General features: G+C 40.7%; 1 protein-coding gene across 1 annotated transcript in view; it reads left to right on the forward strand.

Moving 5' to 3' along the window:
- Window positions 1-15,149, forward strand: part of ddx56 (DEAD (Asp-Glu-Ala-Asp) box helicase 56) — a 62,214-nt gene that overhangs the window by 15,452 nt on the left and 31,613 nt on the right. The window contains exon 4 of the mRNA XM_037691778.1: window positions 14,895-15,065. Within this exon, the coding sequence (XP_037547706.1) occupies window positions 14,895-15,065 (171 nt within the window). The remainder of the gene's footprint in view (window positions 1-14,894; window positions 15,066-15,149) is intronic.

The following is a 15,149-nucleotide window of genomic DNA, read 5'->3' on the forward strand; positions in this document are numbered from 1 at the left end:
ATAACATTATTTATGAAATAAACAATAACCAAATAACCCTCTCTGGGGTATTGACAGAGAGGGTTATTATGATTATATTTTTTATAGTCAGAATGACTCATTCAAGTCAGAAAAGTGAGTTTACCTTTGTATGTTCATCAGTGTGAACTGTGGGCCTGTATCTGGCTGGTGAGAAGTTGAATCTCAGGTTCCATTCTAGTCACTGCCAGTCTCAAACACTGATGCAGGTGTTCATCTGTCAATCTTGATCTCATTGGAGTTTTCAGCAGTTTCATGCGTGAAAAGGTTTGCTCGCAAATATATGTGCTGCCAAAAAGTGTGGACATCTTCCTTGCGTGTTTTCTGATGTTAGGGTACGTGTCGTTTGGGAGGGCGGCATAGAAGTCAATGAGACCGCTGGGCTTGAACGCGTCTTTCAGAACATCACAGTTCTGTAACTCGGCCAACTCAAACTGATAAGAAGGCTGGGCTTCGTCAATGTCGGCAACAAAGGGGTTCTGGAAAAGACTGATTTCTTTTGCATAAACATGTAGTTCACGGAATCGCGCACCGAACTCCGCCTTCAGCATTTCCAGTGCTTCCACACACTTTTCAGCTGGAAACGGGACCGCTGGGTTCTCTGCAGAGAGGTTTTGTGTAGCAGGGAGATGGATGAAGCTGTGCTTTTTCACGTGTCCCAAAAGCAGCTCTAGTTTCACCTCAAATGCTTTTATGTGGGAATACATTTCGCAAATGAGTTTCCCCTGGCCTTGTAGCTGCAAGTTAAAGCTGTTCAGCATTTCTGTCATGTCTGTTAAAAATGCGAGGTGCCATTTCCATTCTGGGTCGATCAACTCTGGCACCGTTTTGTTTTGTGAATGAAGAAATGCGTTAATTTGAGGTAGCAGCTCGTAAAAACGCTTCAAAACTCTGCCCCGGCTCAACCATCGGACCTCTGTGTAGTACAGCACATCGCCGTGCGCAGATTCCAGTTCAGACAGGAATTCTTGGAACTGCCTGTGTTTAAGTCCCTTTGCTCTGATGAAGTTTATGCATGACACCACAACCTTCATGACAGAATCCCAAGCCAACACTTTGCAGCACAGTGCTTGCTGGTGAATTAGGCAGTGAACTTGTAGCGGGGCGGTGAGACCTCGTTCTTCTATCTCCCGGTTCATGCGTCCTATTAGACCCCGAGACATGCCCACCATATTAGGAGCCCCGTCAGTTGTGATGCTGGCCAGCTTTGACCAGTCCAGGTCCAACTCTTCCATGGTTTGGTACACTTTGCCGAAAATATCCTCCCCCGTCGTAGTCCCTTTGAGACTTTGGAGGGCTGCCAGCTCCTCGCAGATCTCAAAGTTTGTACTAACTCCACGAACAAAAATGAGCAGTTGCGCGGTGTCCTGCACGTCCGTGCTCTCATCCAGTGCTAATGAAAAAAATTCAAATTCTTTCGTCTTCTGCTGCAGCTGGGCATATACATTACCCCCGATTTCTTCAATCCGTCTGGTGATTGTACTCGCTGATAGACTCACGGCATTAAAGACATCTTTCTTCTCAGGACACACCTCCTCCGCGACAGCGTTCATGCATTTCTTGACAAACTCTCCATCAGTGAAAGGTTTACCGCTGCTTGCTATCAGTTGAGCAACCCGAAAGCTGGCTCGAACAGATGACTGGTTCAGCTGAGCTTGGTGTACAAATGTATTCTGCTGAGCTAACAGTCCACTTTTTAGCTTTGAGAGTTTGTCTGCTCGCATTTGGCCTTGCAAGCTAGCATACGTGTCTTTGTGGCGGGATTCATAGTGTCGCCGCAGATTATATTCTTTGAATACTGCCACCGCCTCTTGACAGATGAGACAGACAGCCTTTTCTTTGCATTGAACAAAAAAATAATCGTTTGTCCACTGCAGGTTAAATGCACTGCATTCTGAATCAATTTTTCTCTTACCTAATCTTTTCGCCATTATTCCGTTCTCTCTTTGCGAGGGGAGGGTTTAGAATTTTTTTCTGAGGGTTGCCAGATAGGGGCACAGACCACAGAAGGGTGGAACAGAATGTTACGTTATATGCGTGTATGAAATAGTTATTAACTTATGTATTATAGTATTATATTACTTAATAATGAAAATAGTTCATAACTAAGAAACATTTTATTGCAAAAGTCCAACTTTATTATCAAATACAAATACACATATATGAAAAAAATTCTAAAAAATGCTCTCTGGTATTGTTCAGGGGGCCGGACCAAATATGGTCGGGGGCCGGATCTGGCCCGCGGGCCGTAGTTTGGGGACCACTGTGTTAGAGACATCTAACAAAAGGTCCTCTGGATGGATTAAAAAATAATTGAAATTATTGATCATGCATCAGGATATTTTAGAGACACCTCATTCAACTAGTCCATATATTCATCGTCCTGTTTTTAAACTCACTCCTATGGCTAAGATTTTAATGTTACACAGTTTATCACAATGACTTAAGCAGTGCACTTGATTTTTTTTGTTTTGTTTTTGTTTTATTTGTAACAGCATTCCATCTTGATAAGCAATTGTGACACTGAACTGCATGTTTAATATTAACTTTACCCGATAAACATTTTAATAACCACCAGCAGTGAATTGAGGGCTTTTTACTGTTTTCTGATTTAGTGATTGGCTCATAACAGAAAATGACCTGACATCATGCAGCCCTCACAACACAAACTACACTGAGCCAAGCAACAGACAAAAAAACTAAACTAAATCATTTTAGTCAGTTTTGTTGACCTGCATGTAATGATTAAAACAAAAATAATTTACTGATTCCTTCCTACCTTTATGCCACAATTTCTACACTTCGTAACTTTTATTCTCCTTCACAATCCACTTGGAGTAACATCCATCTCTCTTCTCCTGTTGTTTTTCTCTCCACTTCCCCATCACTGATTTTAACTATTTTACTTTCCAGAAAACTGGTGTCACTTGGCTTCATTCTCCCAACATGATATTTCTCCTTCAAGGTGTGTTCCCTGTAACTCCATCAGCTGGACTTTTCAAATCTTAAGGCAAAATCTCACCGCTCACGACACAGACGCGCTACGCGTGCTGTTTCTCACACACTTCCTAACACACACACACACGTCGGTCAACAGCTGACGTCACTAACGTTGCTGTAAGCTAACGCGCAACACGGAGGTGTCTCCCCCTCCTTCCCCCGCCTCAACAACAAAACTCCACGAAGAGATGAGCACCTGCTAAGCTAAATGACCGAGGAGGAAGCTGTTTCTTAAAGGGAAATGATGCCCTCCACTGTGCCTCTGGCCCCCACCCCCACCCACAGAATAAAAACCCTCTTTGAATCTGGACAATTCACATAAATTACATATTTTAGTATGAAATGGGCAAATTTTGCCAAAAAGCCACTAGTTTGCAGGTAACTGTATCACAGGCTTGAACTAAAAATGCATTCCTTCCTTGGTTCCTTTTTTCACCTTTTCTTTCCCTCTGCTTTTGACTGTCGACTCGTCTCTAGTTTCACAGAGCGGTGCACCGCAGCAGATTCACAGGCAGGAGCCGGCAGTGTTGGCGCTTCAGAATAAAGTAAATTTTAACGTTTCATGATATTTAAATTTATTTCAATTCTATATAAACCTTTATTCTGAAGGTGTGGAGGCCTGTATTTTACTGTGGCGGTGCACCACGATAAAAAGCATGTAGAGGAAACCCTGTGACAGTTTTCATCAGATCACCCCAAAGAGTTCCCATCAGATTGAGGTGTAGGCATTTTAGCAACCGTAGCCATAAAGCTCAACTTGAGTTCATCAAACCGGAACACGTCTCCAGACTTTTATATGAGTCTGGATGTGTTATTTATTTATTTGTGGAAAAAAAGGCTTCTCTACCCCACATGCTGCACAAATGGCGAACACAGAAGATTGTTGTCACGTGTAGAACACAACTAGAACTTGTCAGAAACTCCTGCAGCTCCTTCAGAGTTGCTGCAGGCCTCACTGCAGCATCTTTGACTACCGTACTTGCTGCCGTATAAGTCGCATACGTCCAAATATGTCTAATAAAGTTCAATTCAATTCAGTTTATTTATATAGCACCAAATCACAACAAATGGTATGTTTACATGGACATAAGTAACCAGATCAAATGGCCGGTCGGAATAAAAGTGTGTCATGTAAACGCTCCGTTCGGGTTATTTTTTGTGTATTCGGCGTGATCCGTTATAATTTGTGATCAGAACGAAACGGGTGGTTTACGCCGATCCGAAACCCGATCGGTGCGCATGTAAACGCTTGATCTGTTCGTTTTTATCTGATGGTGAAAAACTGACCTGACTGCGCATGTGCGACTTTGCCATTTCCGCCTGGCTAACGCTAATAATATTAGCATGTCAGGGAAGTAAAACTGGTCGGTGAGCGACACAACATTTCTACTAGAAACTTTTAAAGAGCTCAAAATGATTTCTATTACCTGTAGCTCAGTCAGGGAGTGCAATAACGTCTCCACCATCATTAAAACCTGTCGCGGGTCCATTTTGGGTGCTCAGGTTTGTTTACGTTCACCCGGAAGTAGAACTTCTTCTTCGGTGGTTTTTTTAAGGAGAGTTTACCACTCTGCGCATGTCAGTACTGCTGTTCAGAACAAAGCCCGCTGCATGTAAACGCTCATCATGAACAGATTGTGCCCATGTAAACAATACATTTGAATTATTCAAACAGAACACATTTCAATCCGGTCAAAGAATTCTGCGCATGTAAACATAGCTAAAGTTGTCTCAGGGCACTTTACAGGAACATTCACATACATAAAAGCCAATTAGTAAAGTTCTCTATCTAAGGAATCCTGCAGACAAGTTGAATCTTGGCTTTGTTGCAGTCTCCCATCCTGAGCAAGCACAGTGGCAACAGTGGAAAGGAAAAACTCCCTTTTAACAGGAAGAAACCTCCAGCAGAACCAGGCTCAGGACAAGCGGCCATCTGCTTTGACCGGCTGGTTGAGAGGACAGGAAGGAGAGACAGATGAACATAGAATGGTAGGTCCAGATATAGGTCCAGATGTATCTGAAAGACAAAAAAACACATGTTAAGGATAGAAAAAATAATTACAAATACAAAACAGGTTGAGCAGAGTAAGTAAAGACAGTAGCAGAGTGAAAATTGTGGTCAGTTTGTCATCCAGCAGTCTAAGCCTATAGCTGCATAACTAAGGGACAGCTCAGGAAACCCAAGCCGACCCCAACTATAGGATTTAGCAAAAAGGAAAGTCTTAAGCCTAGTTTTAAAACTGGATAATGTGTCAGCCTCACGGACAGAGATTGGAAGTTGGTTCCACAAGAGAGGAGCCTGATAACTGAAAGTTCTGCCTCCCATTCTGTTTTTGTAAATTCTAGGAACCACAAGTAAACCTGCAGTCTGAGAGCGAAGTGCTCTGTTAGGAAAATATGGAACAATAAGATCTGTAATATAAGATGGAGCCAGGTTGTTGAAAGATTTGTAGGTTAGAAGTAAGATTTTGAATTCTATTCTGGATTTGACAGGGAGCCAATGGAGAGAAACTAAAACTGGAGAGATATGATCTCTCCTACTAACTTCAGTTAAGACTCTGGTGGGTAGTGGAGACATAAATACGTAGCTTCGCTGTATAAGTCGCATCTATTATGTGTCACCGCTGACGTCTCGTATTTGTTATGCGTCACCGCTGATAACCTAGAAATGTGGGCCGATGTTGTGTCAAAAATTGATTGGCTGCCAAATGGCAGTCGCAGGAGCATGCACGGGAGGACTTTAACAAGAATTTAACAAAATTAACACTTAAAAACAATTATTTGTTTGCTCGAAATTATAGTAAAGGTGCGTCTTAGTTGAACTTTTCTTTAATAAATGCACTTTAATGGTCAAATCAGCTGCATTTCACCTGGGCGACGTGGCAAAATGCAGCTGATTTGATGTTTGCTCCAGGAGTTCCGGAGCGATATGAAGGCATGTATGGCAAGCCAAGTGTCTCATTAATAGTTACTTTTACCTATTAATGAGACACTATGCTTGCCATATTGGTCAACTCTATTGGTTGAAAATGGTAGTGTTCAATATTTTCCATGTCATACATCCATCTATCCATTCTCTTCCACTTATCTGGGGTCGGGTCGCTGGGGTAGCAGCCTAAGTAGGGAGGCTCAGACTTCCCTCTCCCCAGCCACTTGGGCCAGCTCCTCCAGGGGAATCCCAAGGCGTTTCCAGGCCAGCCAAGAAACATTCCCTTCAGCATGTCCTGGGTCTTCCTCTGTGTCTCCTCCCGATGGGACGTGCCCGGAACACCTCACCAGTGATGCGTCCAGGAGGCATCCTAACCAGATGCCCGAGCCACCTCAACTGACTCCTCTCAATGTGGAGAAACAGCAACTCTACTCTGAGTAGGGCTGGGCCATATCATATCGTTCACGATAATACCAGTAAAAAAAAGCTTGCCCCGGCAAATAAATGATATCACGATATGCTAATTTCATGACGTAATACATCAAGGCGCCCCGCCCCGTTAACAGAACCGAGTGCGCCAAACGACCACACCGAATTGCGCACCCCCCTCCACCTGTCGGTACTGGTGTAATGCCAGTTAGCTGTGTGCAATACTAGCTAGCTAATAAGCTAAAAACAAATGATCTGCTGCTCAGCTGTCTCTCCATCCAGCTCTAAACTGCGAGTACAGACAGTTCAACTGTCTCTCCCTTCTCCCCGATCTAAGCTGCCACTCATCTTTTTTTCTCTCCCCACCCCGCTCTGGGCTGCCGGTGCAGGCTGCGTCTCCCCCGCTCTAAACTGTCGGTACAAACACGAGCAGCTCAACTGTCTCTTGAGTTCCACAGTCCATGGAGCAAGAACAGAGTCAGGTGATCAGAGACAGAGCATCAGAGAAATGAATCATTCCTGCAGGAACAGAGGAAGCTGAAACACCACAAGCTTCAGGGTCAGCTGATCACCTTGTTACAAGTTCTGGAAGTTATAGCTCATTTAAAGACAACATATATTTTGTTGTACGTTACATTTATGCTCAACAGATCTTAAGCTTGCATTTTATTTGGTTATTTTGGTAAACTTCACATGCACTTTAGTGTTTGTGGTGGATTTATTAATCTATATTTTGTGCAAACTGTTTAAGTCTAAATAACAGAAGGATCATTTTTATTTTTTATACTTAGAGACTGAATACTTTACTAAATAAAGTAATTTCATTAAAATTATCCCTTTTTATTTTATATAATACTGAAAAGCAACATGTTACGTTAATTTTGTAACTAAATAACATAATAATATAACATAATATAACTATTTCCGGCGTCTGCTGGTCTGTGGTGGCGGAGGGCGTCTGCTGGTCTGTGGTGGTGGAGGGCGGCTCTGGCCTAACAAATTGTCGGACCGCTGCCATCGGGCAGGTGGAAGTGAGTAAATTATGGCCAAATCCAAAGTAAAAAAACATGATTTCCTGGAACCAAGCTCAGACGATATTGAGGAGATAAAAAAATCCTTGAGCTTCATGAGTGCTGAACTCGCAAATTTAACATCCCAGCAGAAACTTCTGATTGGGTTGTTTGAGGAAGTGAAACAATTAAAACTACAAATAAATCTCAAGGATAAAAAAATAATGGAACTTGAAGAAAAATTAGATGACTTGGAACAGATTTCAAGACGAGACAATCTTCTTATAACTGGATTAGAGATAAAACGTACATATGCAAGCACTACTTCTGGGAAGGAAACTACTGAAGATTCATCTCCACAGGAGCAACTAACATTAGAAGAGCAGGTGATCTCCTTTTTGCAAGATAAGAAGATCGACATACATCATGAAGACATCTCTTTGTGTCACACCCTGCCCAGCAAAATTGATAAGTCTAAACCGGTTATTGTTTTGAAATTCATTAGCAGGAAATTAAGAAATAAGGTAATAATGCAGGCAAAAAAAACTCAAGGGAACAAAAGTGTATATAAATGAACATTTAACAAAAAGAAATGGAAATCTGGCACGTGAAGCACGGTTATTAAAAAAAACAAAACAAAGTATTTTCTACATGGACAAGAAATGGAAAACTATGGATAAAAGTTCAAGATGGATCACAAGCAAAAATAATAAAAGACATGAAGGATCTTGACAAACTCAGATAAGATAGATGACAAATAAACATAGATAATGAGATATATTGAACACAAAGTTCATAAGAAAAAGTCTGATGAGTAAATACACTGAATTACAATGACGTATGATGAATCAGAATTCAATGTTGAAGATGAGATTGACAGAAATGTTTTTCCATTTAGAAATGAAAGTATATATTATAATGATGATCAGTTTAATGATATAAACACAACTAACGAAGATCTTTCTATTGTGCATTTAAATTGTAGAAGTTTAAATGCAAACATATCAAACATTTCAGATTATTTAAAAGGATTAAATAAGACTTTCAAAATAATAACATTATCTGAGACATGGTTAAATGAAGGAAATATAAATAATGCTTTTATTGAAGGGTATGAATTACATCATATGAACAGAAAAAACAAAAGAGGTGGAGGTGTGGCTATATTTATAAACCATGAAATAAAATGCAAATTGATTAGCGAAATGTCAATAATTGTGGAAAATATGTTGGAAATGATAACAATAGAAATAATAAAAAATAATGGAAAGAACATCATAATAAGCTGTGTATATCGATCTCCATCCTCAAATATTGAGTTATTCACTGATAAAATATTGGAGTTGCTAGAAAAGAGAAGAAATAAAAAAGTTTTTTTTATGTGGATATTTCAATATTGACTTGGGAAACATCACTGATTCAAAAAACATAAGTACATTCATAAATTCAATGTATAGTTTAAATTTTTGTCCATTAATATCAAATCCTACAAGAATCACAAATCAAAGTGCTACAATAATTGATAATATTTTTACAAATGTAACAGAGGGTGATGTGCTGAGTGGTATTTTGAAGGCAGATCTCAGTGATCATTTACCAGTTTTCACTATTTATAAGAATGATGATGATATAGTTAAAACAATTATAAGAAAGAACAAAATAATAAACACTTCAAAAAAAGCATTGAACAAATTAAAAGATGAGTTGGATAAACAAAAATGGGATGATGTATATGTAGATGATGTGAACAAATCATATGATGAATTTATGACGATTCTAGATGTCTTGTACAAAAAAAACTGTATGCTAAAAAATGATGTACAGAAAGATACAGTGGATCAACCATGGATGACAAAAGGATTGAGAAATGCTTGTAAAAAAAAGAATCATCTGTATTCGTGTTTCTTGAAATCGAAAACTCAAAAGGCTGAAGAAAAATATAAAAAGTACAAAAACAAATTAGTTGGGATCATAAGGAAACACAAGAGGGAATACTATAGTAAATCACTACATGAATGTAGTGGTGATATGCGTACAACTTGGAGAGTAATAAATAATGTTTTGAAAACACATAAAATGAGAACGAGACTTTCACAAAATTTTGTAGAGAATGATGTGGAAATCCATGAAGATTATGAAATTGTTAATGGATTTAATAATTATTTTGTTAATGTTGGGTCTAGCCTTGCAGCTATGATTCCTAATGTGGAAAAAAATGTAAGTTATTTAAGTAATGGTTGCGTTAACAGTATGTTTTTAGGTAGAACAGATGAGGAGGAAATAATGAAGGTTGTTAATAGATTGCTAACAAAAGATCAAAGGATTGTGAAGATATGGATATGGTGGTAGTAAAGGAAATAATAAGTCATGTCATTGAACCATTTACGTATATTTGTAATCTGTCATTCTCAAAAGGTATATTCCCAGACAGAATGAAAATAGCTAAAGTAGTTCCTCTTTTTAAAAATTGTGACAAAAGTGTATTTAGTAATTATAGGCCTATATCCTTATTGCCACAATTCTCTAAAATTCTCGAAAAATTGTTTATGACCAGATTAGATACATTTCTTGAAAAAAATAATATTTTAAGTAATAGTCAATATGGTTTTAGATCAAATTGTTCAACATCCTTAGCTCTTATGGAGTTGATTGAACAAATTATTACAGCGATTGATAAAAAACAACATTGTATAAGTATATTCGTGGATTTAAAAAAGGCATTTGACACTATTGATCACACCATTCTGCTTGATAAATTAAATCAGTATGGTGTTAGAGGTCTTGCTTTACAGTGGATAAGCAGTTATTTGAGGGATAGAAAGCAGTTTGTTCAGATGGATGATGTAAGATCTAATTTATGCAGAACTTTATGTGGAGTACCACAAGGTTCAGTACTTGGACCTAAATTGTTTATTTTATATGTAAATGATTTAATTGAAGTATCTGACATCCTCAAATGTGTTTTATTTGCTGACGATACAACGTTTTTCTGTTTGGGTAAAAATATGGAACAGATGTTTGAATTGATAAACAAAGAGATTGTTAAAATACAAGATTGGTTTAAATTAAATAAGTTATCATTAAATGTTGATAAAACTAATTTTATGATATTTAGTAAAAAAAAAAGATAACTTTGGATTTTTCTCTCAAAATTGATGGTACTGAGATATGTAGAGTGAATGAAGTAAAGTTTCTGGGTGTAATTATTGACGATAAACTGTCATGGAAACAGCATATAAATCTTGTAAAAATTAAAATATCTAAGTCAAATGCAGTATTATACAGAGTAAGGGACTTATTAAACAATGATGCTTTATATTTGCTATATAATACACTTGTAGTCCCGCATTTAATTTACTGTGTCACTGTTTGGGGTACAGCATGTAAAACCATAACAAAGCCTATTTTTATTCTGCAAAAAAGAGCTGTAAAAATTATAACAAAAAAGTGTTACTGTCACCCTTCTAATGTTCTGTTTTGTCAATTGAAAATACTTAAGTTTTATGATTTGGTGGATTATAATATTCTTTTATTCATGTTTAAAGCTCAGAATTGCATGCTACCATCAAACATTCAAACATATTTTGTAAAAAGGAAGAGTTGTTATAATTTGAAGGGCATAGATATTTTTGTTAAACCCAAGTATAGAACCAGTTTAAAGGGTCGGTCTACTACAATACAGGGAATGAGTCTGTGGAATGGTTTGGAAGATGATGCTAAAATGGTGAAGTCAATGTTTATATTTAAGAAAAAGATAAAAACTGTTTTGTTGGAACAATATATATAACTGATTAATATCTATTTTGTTAAGTATGAAATTTTGATGAGTTATGTATTTTGATGTATTATTTATGAAGGTTTATGTTTAAATTGATGGTTTGAATTGATTTTGTTTATGAGGGAGCAGATATGATAAGAAATTTTCTTCTGCTTCCTTTCATTTTATATTTGTTTTTCTTTAATTTTTTGAAATTGTATTTGTGTTTTTATTGGAAATGAAATGAAATGAATAAATAAATAAATAAAATAAAATAAAATTATCCCTTTTTATTTTATATAATACTGAAAAGCAACATGTTAAGTTAATTTTGTAACTAAATAACATAATAATATAACATAATATAACTATTTCTGTTTTTTGTTTTTTTTTTAAATTATATCACGAAATTTATCGTTTTCGCCAGCATGCTCTGAAATATCATGATATTATATTTGAGCCATATCGTCCACCCCTAACTCTGAGTTCCTCCCGGATGACTGAGCTTCTCACCCTATCTCTAAGGGAGAGCCCAGACACCCTGCGGAGAAAACTCATTTCGGCCGCCTGCATCCGTGATCTCATTCTTTCGGTCACAACCCAAAGCTCATGACCATAGATGAGGGTAGGAACGTAGATCGACTGGTAAATTGAGAGCTTCGCCTTTTGACTCAGCTCTCTCTTCACCATGACAGACCGGTACAACGCCCGCTTCACTATGGACGCTGCACCTATCTGCCTATCGATCTCATGCTCCATTTTTCCCTCATTCGTGAACAAGACCCCAAAATACTCAAACTCCTCCACTTGGGGCAGGACCTCCTCCCTGACCCGGAGTGGGAACTCTACCCTTTTCCGGCTCAAGACCATGGCCTCGGATTTGGAGGAACTGATTCTCATCTCGGCCGTGTCACACTCTGCTGCAAACCGCTCCATTGAAAGCTGTAGGTCACGACCTGATGAAGCCAATAGGACCACATCATCTGCAAAAAACAGATAAGCTATCCTAAGGCCACCAAAACGGATCCCCTCAACACCTTAGGTGTGCCTAGAAATTCTGTTCACAAAAGTTATGAATAGAATTGTGACAAAGGGCAACCTTGGTGGAGTCCAACTTTCACTGGGAAGAAGCCTAGACCTAACAGCCCATAAAAGGGCCTGGTACCTCATACTCCTGGAGTACCCCCCACAGGGCTCTCCGCGCGGTCGAACGCCTTCTCCAAAGCGCATGTAGACTGGTTGGGCAAACTCCCACACACCCTCCAGGACCCAGCTGAGGGTGTAGAGCTGGTCCAGTGTTCCACGACCAAAACGAAAACCGCACTGCTCCTCCTGAATCCGAGGTTTGACTATCTGACGGACCCTCCTCTCCAGAACCCCCGAATAGACCTTACCAGGGAGGCTTAAGAGCGTGATCCCCCTGTAGTTGGAACACACTCTACAGTCCCCCTTTTTGAATAGGGGGAGCACCACCCCAGTCTGCCAATCCAGGGGAACTGCCCCCGATGTCCACGCAATATTGCAGAGTCTTGTAAGCCAACACAACCCCACAACATCCAGAGCCTTAAGGAACTCCGGGCGAATCTCATCAACCCCCGTGGCCCTGCCACCGAGGAACTTTCTAACCACATCGGTGACCTCAGCACCAGAGAGAGAGAGACCCAAAGTTTCCAGGCTCTGCTTCCTCAGTGGAAGACGTGCCAGTGGGATTGAGAAGATCTTCTAAGTATTCTGCCCACCGACTAACGACATCCCAAGTTGAGGTCAGCAGCACACCATCTCCACTATAAATAGTGTTGGTGGCGTACCGCTTCCCCCCCCCCAGACACCGGATGGTGGACCAGAATCGCCTCAAAGCCGTACGGAAGTCATTCTCCATGGCATCTCCGAACTCCTCCCATGCCTGACTTTTTGCCTCAGCAACCACCCGAGCCGCATGCCGCTTGGACTGCCTGTAACCATCAGCTGCTTCCGGGGTCCCACAGGCCAAAAAGGCTCTATAGGACTCCTTCTTCAGCTTGACAGCATCCCTCACCGCCTGTGTCCACCACCGGGTTCGAGGGTTACCACCGCGACAGGCACCGACAACCTTGCGGCCACAGCTCCGATAAGCCGCCTAGACAATGGAGGCACGGAACATGGTCCACTCGGACTCAATGTCCCCCGCCTCCCCCGGAACGTGTTCGAAGCTCTTCCGGAGGTGGGAGTTAAAGCTCTGTCTCATGGGAGACTCTGCCAGACGTTCCCAGCAGACCCTCACAATACGTTTGGGTCTGCCAGGTCTGACCGGCATCCTCCCCCACCATCGAAGCCAACTCACCACCAGGTAGTGGTCAGTGAACAGCTCTGCCCCTCTCTTCACCCGAGTGTCCAAGACATGTGGCCGCAGATCAGATGAGACGACAACAAAGTCTATCATCAAACTGCAGCTTAGGGTGTCCTGGTGCCAAGAGCACATATGGACACCCTTATGCTTGAACATGGTGTTTATGAACAATCCATGATGAGCACAGAAGTCCAATAACAGAACACCACTCAGGTTCAGATCAGGGGGGCCGTTCCTCCCAACCACACCCCTCCCGGTCTCACTGTCATTGCCTACATGAGCGTTGAAGTCCCCCAGTAGAACAAGGGAGTCCCCAGGAGGCACACTCTCCAGTACCCCCTCCAAGGACTCCAAAAAGGGTGGGTAATCTGAGCTGCTGTTTGGTGCATAAGCACAAACAACAGTCAGAACCCATCCCCCCACAAGTAGGCAGAGCGAGGCTACTCTCTCGTTCACCGGGCTGAACCCCAACATACAGGCACCAAGATGGGGGGGCAACAAGTATGCCCACTCCTGCTCGGCGCCTCTCACCAGGGGTAACTCCAGACTGGAAGAGTGTCTAACCCCCTCAATGAAACTGGTTCCAGAGCCATGCGTTGAGGTGAGTCCGACCATTTCTAGCCGGAACCTCTTAATTTCACACACCAGCTCATGCTCCTTCCCCTCCAGAGAGGTGACATTCCACATCCCAATAGCCAGCTTCTGTAGCCGAGGATCAGACCGCTAGGGTCCCCGCCCTCAGCCACCACCCATCCCACATTGCACCTGACCCCTTTAAACCCCCCCCCCCCCCCCTACAGGTGGTCTACCCATGGGAAATCGTCAGATCTCAGCCAAAAATTGGGTTATAAATATGGGGAAAAAACGTATATTAGTTGCTTCGCTGTATAAGTCGCAGGGCGTGCTAATTTGTGCAAAAGGGTGCAACTTGTACAACAAAAATTATGTTAGTTTCTGTCTCATCCTTTTGTCTAATTTGAAGGAACATCCAGTTCTCAGTAAAGTCTCTGCTGTTTGTTGATGGTCTTCACTGTGGTCCAGTGGTTATCTAATGCTGGGGACAGTTTTGTACTCTTCCCATGATAGTCCTTTTAACAGTTCGATTATTTTCATGATTTATGAGTCTCTGTAAATCCATTTTTTTTATTGTAGGATGAATTTTATTTCAACTTGTGCACTTAATTTTTTTAAAAATAACATTATGATTGAAATATGGTGGATTGCATAAACCTACAAAACAGTTTACCTACATTCATTTTAAAAGAAAGAGGTAGAATTTCTCTTGTTGACATTGCCAAGCATTAAACCCAAAAAACATTTTCACGTTGCCAGAACAAATTTAAAGCATTAAAGAAATGTAACCTGTGCAGTTTGTTCATGCGTTAGAAGCTATAAAAGTATATCTGTGATATTGTCTCTGAACAGGCCTATCTTAATGGAGAAGCCCGATGTTGTGGTGGGGACGCCGTCTCGTGTGCTCGCCCACCTCAAGGTCCAAAACTTGGTCCTGGACTCGTCCCTTGAGATGCTCGTCGTAGACGAGGCTGACCTGGTCTTCTCTTTTGGTTTTGAGGCTGACCTGAAGAACTTGTTGTGGTGAAAACAAACATGCACACACAATTTGTGACTAGCTTTTTTTTTCTTCACTTGCTGCATCCTGTTATGAACTCTGCGTTATTA

Source organism: Nematolebias whitei, chromosome 18 (assembly GCF_014905685.2).
Source record: "Nematolebias whitei isolate Nwh7 chromosome 18, NemWhi1, whole genome shotgun sequence".
Taxonomy (NCBI): domain Eukaryota; kingdom Metazoa; phylum Chordata; class Actinopteri; order Cyprinodontiformes; family Rivulidae; genus Nematolebias; species Nematolebias whitei.